Here is an 8,730-nt window from a genome sequence, read left to right as displayed (position 1 = left end):
GACAGTCTCCCACACACACTGACCCTCACTAGGGGACGGTCTCCCACACACACTGACCCTCACTGGGGGACGGTCTCCCACACACACACACACACACTGACCCTCAATGAGGGACAGTCCCACATACACACTGACCCTCACTGGGGGATGGTCTCCCACACACACTGACCCTCTCTGGGGACAATCTCTCACACATATATACACACACACACACACACACACACACACACACACACACACGCAAACACACACTGACCCTCACTGGGAGATGGTCCCAAACACACTGACCCTCAGTGGGGGATGGTCCCCACACGCACACTGACCCTCACTGGGGGAAGGACCCACACATACACACTGACCCTCACTGGGGGACAGTCCCACACACACACACACACTGACCCTAACTGGGAGACAGTCCCACACACACACTGACCCTCACTGGGGCAGTCCCACACACACACACACACACACACTGACCCTCAATGAGGGACAGTTACACACACACACTGACCCTCAGTGAGAGAACAATCACACACACACACACACACACTGACCCTCACTGTGGGACGATCTCCCACACACACACACACACTGACCCTCAATGAGGGACAGTCCCACATACACACTTACCCTCACTGGGGGATGGTCTCCCACACACACTGACCCTCTCTGGGGACAATCTCTCACACATATACACACACACACACACACACACACACACACACACACACACACACACACACTGACCCTCACTGGGAGATGGTCCCAAACACACTGACCCTCAGTGGGGGATGGTCCCCACACGCACACTGACCCTCACTGGGGGAAGGACCCACACATACACACTGACCCTCACTGGGGGACAGTCCCACACACACACACACTGACCCTAACTGGGAGACAGTCCCACACACACACTGACCCTCACTGGGGGACAGTCCCACACACACACACACACACTGACCCTCAATGAGGGACAGTTACACACACACACTGACCCTCAGTGAGAGAACAATCACACACACACACACACACACACTGACCCTCACTGTGGGACGATCTCCCACACACACACACACTGACCCTCACTGAGGGACGGTCTCACACACACACACACACACACACACACACACACTGACCCTCACTGGGGGATGGTCTCACACACACTGCCCTCACTGGGGACAATCTCTCACACATATACACACACACACACACACACACACACACACACACGCAAACACACACTGACCCTCACTGGGAGATGGTCCCAAACACACTGACCCTCAGTGGGGGATGGTCTGTGTGTGTGTGTGTGTGGGAGACCGTCCCCCAGTGAGGGTCAGTGTGTGTGGGAGACTGTCCCCCAGTGAGGGTCAGTGTGTGTGTGTGAGACTGTCCCTCAGTGAGGGCAGTGTGTGTGAGACTATCCCCCAGTGAGGGTCAGTGTGTGTGAGACCATCCCCCAGTGAGGGTCAGTGTGTGTGTCTGTGGGACCGTCCCCCAGTGAGGGTCAGTGTGTGTGAGACCATCCCCCAGTGAGGGTCAGTGTGTGTGTCTGTGGGACCGTCCCCCAGGGAGGGTCAGTGTGTGTGAGACCGTCCTCCAGTGAGGGTCAGTGTGTGTGTGTGTGTGGGAGATCGTCCCTCAGTGAGGGTCAGTGTGTGTGTCTGTGGGACCGTCCCCCAGGGAGGGTCAGTGTGTGTGAGACCGTCCCTCAGTGAGGGTCAGTGTGTGTGTGTGTGACTGTCCCTCAGCGAGGGTCAGTGTGTGTGTGTGTGTGTGTGTGTGTGTGTGTGTCTGTGGGACTGTCCCTCAGCGAGGGTCAGTGTGTGTGTGTGTGTGTGTGTGTGTGTGGGACTGTCCCTCATTGAGGGTCACTGTGTGTGTGTGTGTGTGTGTTTTGTGTGTGACCGTCCCTCAGTGAGGGTTAGTGTGTGTGTGCATGTGTGGATCCATCCCTCAGTGAGGGTCAGTGTGTGTGTGGATCCATCCCCAGTGAGGGTCAGTGTGTGTGTGGGACTGTCCCTCATTGAGGGTCTGTGTGTGTGTGTGTGGGACTGTCCCCCAGTGAGGGTCAGTGTGTGTGGGACTGTCCCCCAGTGAGGTTCAGTGTATGTGTGTGTGTGTGTGTGTGTGTGGGACTGTCCCTCATTGAGGGTCAGTGTGTGTGTGTGTGTGTGTGTCTGTGGGACCGTCCCCCAGTGAGGGTCAGTGTGTGTGGGAGACCCTCAATGAGGGACAGTCCCACACACACACTGACCCTCACTGGGGGATGGTCTCCCACACACACTGACCCTCACTGGGGGTTGGTCCCACACACTCACTGACCCTCACTGGGGGGACGGTCACACACACACTGACCCTCACTGAGGACAATCTCTCACACATACACACACACACACACACACACACACACACACACACACACACACACGCAAACACACACTGACCCTCACTGGGAGACGGTCCCACACACACTGACCCTCAGTGGGGGATGGTCCCCACACGCACACTGACCCTCACTGGGAGACGGAACCACACACTCACTGACTCTCACTGGGGGAACGGACCCACGCATACCACACTGACCCTCACTGGGGGACAGTCCCACACACACACACACATACTGACCCTCACTGGGGGACAGTCCCACACACACACTGACCCTCACTGGGGGACAGTCCCACACACACACTGACCCTCACTGAGGGAACAGTCACACACACACACTGACCCTCAGTGAGGGAACAATCACACACACACACACACACACACAGACCCTCACTGGGGGTCGGTCCCACGCACTCACTGACCCTCACTGGGGGGACGTTCACACACACACTGACCCTCACTGGGGACAATCTCTCACACATACACACACACACACACACACACACACACTGACCCTCACTGGGAGAGGGTCCCACACACACTGACCCTCAGTGGGGGATGGTCCCCACACGCACACTGACCCTCACTGGGAGACGGAACCACACACTCTCGGACCCTCACTGGGGGAACGGACCCACACATACACACTGACCCTCACTGGGAGACAGTCCCACACACACACACACACACACACACACTGACCCGCAATGAGGGACAGTCCCACACACACACTGACCCTCACTGAGGGAACAGTGACACACACACACTGACCCTCAGTGAGGGAACAATCACACACATACACACAGACACACACACACACACACTCTGACCATCACTGTGGGATGATCTCCCACACACACACACACTGACCCTCACTGGGGGACGGTCTCCCACACACACTGACCCTCACTGGTGGATGGTCTCCCACACACTGACCCTCACTGTGGGATGGTCTCCCACACACACTGACCCTCACTGGGGGTCGGTCCCACGCACTCACTGACCCTCACTGGGGGGACGGTCACACACACACTGACCCTCACTGGGAGACAGACCGACACACTGACCCTCACTGGGGACAATCTCTCTCTCACACACACACACACACACACACTGACCCTCACTGGGTGACGGTCCCACACACACTGACCCTCAGTGGGGGATGGTGCCCACACACACACTGACCCTCACTGGGGACAATCTCTCACACATACACACACACACACACACACACACACACTGACCCTCACTGGGAGAGGGTCCCACACACACTGACCCTCAGTGGGGGATGGTCCCCACACGCACACTGACCCTCACTGGGAGACGGAACCACACACTCTCGGACCCTCACTGGGGGAACGGACCCACACATACACACTGACCCTCACTGGGAGACAGTCCCACACACACACACACACACACACACACTGACCCGCAATGAGGGACAGTCCCACACACACACTGACCCTCACTGAGGGAACAGTGACACACACACACTGACCCTCAGTGAGGGAACAATCACACACATACACACAGACACACACACACACACACTCTGACCATCACTGTGGGATGATCTCCCACACACACACACACTGACCCTCACTGGGGGACGGTCTCCCACACACACTGACCCTCACTGGTGGATGGTCTCCCACACACTGACCCTCACTGTGGGATGGTCTCCCACACACACTGACCCTCACTGGGGGTCGGTCCCACGCACTCACTGACCCTCACTGGGGGGACGGTCACACACACACTGACCCTCACTGGGAGACAGACCGACACACTGACCCTCACTGGGGACAATCTCTCTCTCACACACACACACACACACACACTGACCCTCACTGGGTGACGGTCCCACACACACTGACCCTCAGTGGGGGATGGTGCCCACACGCACACTGACCCTCACTGGGGACGATCTCCCACAATCTGACCCTTGCTGGAGACAGGTCTCTCACAGACTGTCCCTCACTAAGGGATAGTGGCATTCTGCATGTGTCCCATGACCTGGCCATCCTCTCGTTCCCCATCTCGGGCTATCCTCACCCTTGACGTGGCGATCCTTTCCCCTGAAGGCAGCTTCCCCTCCATTTCGATGGAATTGACGGAGGAGGAGGTGAAGGAGTGGTTCGGGCCCAGGGATTTTGTGGTAGGTCAGCCTGTCACTATCCTCGGTCGACAATTCTTCATCTACGACTGTGACGAGTTCACCAGGGAATATTATCAGCAGAACGTGCATGGAGTCGACCTTCGCCCTGTCCATGTGACCAGGCAACCACCTACATCCGAAGACAAGGTCTCGTTGGGGGAGAGGGCTTGTGGGGGAAAGGGGCAGGTGAGGGAGTGGAAGAAGCAGATAGGGGAGAGTGCAGCAAAGTGAGAGGGGGAGACGCACTGGGACAGGTTTGCAGCATGGGGGGAGGGTTTGGGAAGAGGCAGGGGAGAGGGTTACGATGGGAAGGGTGTGTGAGAGTGGGGATCAGATTGATGGGCAGTGATGTAGACACATCGGGGACAGAATGGAAGGTGGGGGTGAGTGAGGGAGATGGAGGTGTGTGGAGAGGGGATGGGGGGTGGGGACTGTGTGGAGATGAGTGTGGGTGGGGAGTGGTGTGGAGAGGGGATGAGGGGGGGTGGGGATTGTGTGGAGAGGGTATGAGGGGGTGGGGACTGTGTGGAGAGGGGATGAGGGGGGTGGGGATGGTGTGGAGAGGGGATGAGGGGGGTGGGGATGATGTGGAGATAAGGGGGGTGGGGAGTGGTGTGGGTGGATGAGGGTGGGTGGGGACTGTGTAGAGATGAGTGTGGGTGGGGAGTGGTGTGGGGGGGATGAGGGGGGTGGGGATTGTGTGGAGAGGGGATGAGGGGGGTGGGGAATGTGTGGAGAGGGGATGAGGGGGGTAGGGATGGTGTGGAGATAAGAGGGGGTGGGGAGTGGTGTGGGTGGATGAGGGTCGTTGGGGACTGTGTGGAGATGAATGTGGGTGGGGACTGTGTGGAGAGGGGATGAGGGGGATGGGGACTGTGGAGAGGGGATGAGGATGGGTGGGGACGGTGTGGAGATAAGGGGGGGTGGGGAGTGGTGTGGGTGGGGACTGTGTGGAGATGAGTGTGGGTGGGGAGTGGTGTGGAGAGGGGATGAGGGTGGGTGGGGACTGTGTGGAGATGAGGTTGGGTGGGGAGTGGTGTGGATGGATGAGGATGGGGACTGTGTGGAGATGAGGGTGGGTGGGGACTGTGGAGAGGGGATGAGGGTGGGTGGGGACTGTGTGGAGATGAGCGTGGGTGGGGAGTGGTGTGGAGAGGGGATGAAGGGGGTGGGAACTGTGTGGAGATGAGGGTGGGTGGAGAGTGGTGTGGGTGGATGAGGGTGGGGACTGTGTGGAGATGAGTGTGGATGGGGACTGTGTGGAGAGGGGATGAGGGTGGGTGGGGACTGTGGAGAGGGGATGAGGGTGGGTGGGGAGTGGTGTGGAGAGGTGATGAAGGGGTTGGGGACTGTGTGGAGGGGGGTGGGGTCTGTGTGGAGATGAGCGTGGGTGGGGAGTGGTGTGAGAGGGGATGAGGGTGGGTGGGGACTGTGTGGAGATGAGGGTGGGTGGGGAGTGGTGTGGGTGGATGAGGGTGGGGACTGTGTGGAGATGAGTGTGGATGGGGACTGTGTGGAGAGAGGATGAGGGGGTTGGGGAGTGTGTGAGGATGAGTGTGGATGGGGACTGTGTGGAGAGAGGATGAGGGGGGTGGGGAGTGTGTGAGGATGAGTGTGGATGGGGACTGTGTGGAGAGGGGATGAAGGGGGTGGGGAGTGGTGTGGAGAGGGGATGAAGGGGGTGGGGACTGTGTGGAGATGAGGGTGGGTGGAGAGTGGTGTGTGTGTGTGTGGATGAGGAGCAGTGTTGGCAGGGTAGAAACAGAGGAAGTGGCATGTAAGCTCTGGTTCTCCATTACCCTCAGTGGATTCCTCCCTACAATGGGTTTGGTTCGCTGGAGGATTCGGTGCAGAACTGCCTATCACTGATCCCCAAGGTGCCTAAGAAAGATCTCATCAAACTGCTGGAGAAGGACAAGATTGTCCTCCGCTACGAGGCCGGAATGGTAACTATGTAGGGTTGGGATAAGGCAGTGTGTGGGATGTGGGATTGTGGGACAGCTGTGGTGTGGTTCTGTGGGATGGGGGTGAGGATTTGGAAGCTGAGGGTCTCACACTTTCTGTAGTACATGTCAATATTTGGTGGGATAGTCACTGAGAAGTTCGCCCCAGTGCTGAAACTGTATCTGAGGAACAAAGAATGGAGTTGAGACGATGGAGTAGCTGAGTAGACTGATGGAACAAATGACCTGATTCTACTCCTATGTCCAATGGTCTTACGGTCATCTACTCCTATGTCCAATAATTTTATGGTCATCTACTCCTATGTCCAATGGTCTTCCAATCATTTACTCCTATGTCCAATGGTCCTATGGTCATCTACTCCTGTGTCCAATGGTCCTATGGTCATCTACTCCAGTGTCCAATGGTCCTATGGTCATCTACTCCGGTGAGTTGTCACTGGACTGGATGGTGATGTAACCCTCCGGTTCAGCTAGCAGCTTACTCTAAGGGGAGACAGCCCTCAGCACAGCCAAACTTATGAAATCTTGTTTGTGTGGATGCTGCGAGACATGTCCCCTGTTACAAATCAGTACCACGAAATAACAAACAGTACACAATATGCAATTAAATGATTGAGCTTTATAATTCTTAATTTGATTATAGGGTTAGTAAAGAAACAAAAAATAAAAGGGCACATTAGATTAGCAGTGAAACGTAACAGAGAGGCCACAACATTAGCAATGAAACCTTACAGCGTGTTCCAATGGTTTGAGAGGTAAGGACAGGTAGATGGGAAGGTAGACAGGAGATGTGGACTCAAACTGCTGGAGGAACCCAGCGTGATGAGCAGGGTCTGTGGAGACACTCTATGAAAGATTGACATTGTTATGCAGTGAAGCGGGGTAGAAGCTTATTGTTTTCATGGATCTCGGCAGAGAGTGTACGAGTGGAGAGGTTACACTGGAATTGTCCCGTACCTGATGGACAACAGTGAGAGCTGGGTCCAAAATGAGAATCCGAATCATGTTTAATATCACCAGCATATGTGGCTGCAGTACAATGCAATGTGCAATAAAAACTATATGCAACTAAGCACATGGGTTCACTCTCCATTCAGCCTGATGAAGGGGCTGTTCCAAAAAATGCTGAGTTTCCTGCACCTCTTCTTTGATGGTTGCAGTGAGAAAAGGGCATGTCCTGGGTAATGGGGTCATCTTTTGAAGATGTCCTCAATGCTGGGGAGGCTGGTGCCCATGATAGAGCTGGCTGAGTTTTTCTTTAGTTCTGCTCACCTCGTTACAGTATAGTCATACAAAAGTACAGCACAGAAACAGGCCATTCAGCCTGTCTAGTCCATGCCAAAAACGTTTAACCTGCCAACTCTCATTGACCACCACCAGGGCCACAGCCCTCCATACCCTACCTACCCAAACTTTGCTTAAAGGTTGAAATAGAACTCACATGCACACTTGAGCTGGCAGATCGTTCCACACTCACAATACCCTCTGAGTGAAGTTTTCTCACATTAGACCATAAGATAGAGGAGCAGAAGTAGGCCATTTAGCCCGTGGAGTCTGCACAGCCATGCAATCATGACTGGAAGAATTGGATCAGCCCATGATTGAATGGTGAAACATACTCGATGAGCCAAGTGGCCTACTTCTGCTCTTCTATCTTATGGCCTTATGGATCCAATTCTTCCAGTCATCCCCACTCCCCTGCCTTCTCCCCTACCGTTTGATGCCCTGGCTAATCAAGGATCTATCTAACTATGCCTTAAATGCACCCAATGACTTGGCCTCCACAGCCACTCATAGCAGCAAATTCCACAGATTTACCATCACCTCACTAAAGTAATTTCTCGGCATTTCTGTTCTAAATGGACGTCCTTCAATCCCGAAGTCATGCCATCTTATCCTAGACTCCCCTACCATGGGAAATAACTTTGCCATATCTAATCTGATCAAGCCTTTTAACACTCGGAATGTTTCTATGAGATCCCCCCTCATTCTCCTGAACTCCAGGGAATACAGCCCAAGAGCTGCCAGATGTTCCTCTTACTGTAACCCTTTCATTCCTGGAATCATTTTTGTGAATCTTCTCTGAACCCTCTCCAACGTCAGTCCATCGTTTCTAAAATAAGGAGCCCAAAACTGCACACAATACTCCAAGTGTGGTCTCACGAGTGCCTTAAAGAGCCTCAACATCACATCCCTGCTCTTATATTCTATACC

At 55.0% G+C, this 8,730-nt stretch overlaps 1 protein-coding gene across 2 annotated transcripts in view; it reads left to right on the top strand.

The window, feature by feature from the left end:
- Positions 1-8,730, top strand: part of efhc1 (EF-hand domain (C-terminal) containing 1) — a 97,704-nt gene that overhangs the window by 70,331 nt on the left and 18,643 nt on the right. For both annotated transcript variants that reach the window (XM_063055373.1, XM_063055372.1), the window contains 2 exons: positions 4,479-4,699; positions 6,358-6,498. In XM_063055373.1, the coding sequence (XP_062911443.1) occupies positions 4,479-4,699; positions 6,358-6,498 (362 nt within the window). The remainder of the gene's footprint in view (positions 1-4,478; positions 4,700-6,357; positions 6,499-8,730) is intronic.

The sequence above is a fragment of the Mobula hypostoma genome, chromosome 8, assembly GCF_963921235.1.
Source record: "Mobula hypostoma chromosome 8, sMobHyp1.1, whole genome shotgun sequence".
NCBI classification, from domain to species: Eukaryota; Metazoa; Chordata; class Chondrichthyes; order Myliobatiformes; family Myliobatidae; genus Mobula; species Mobula hypostoma.
The sequence above is the reverse complement of the archived record's forward strand: the minus strand, read 5'-3'. Positions and strand labels throughout refer to the sequence as shown.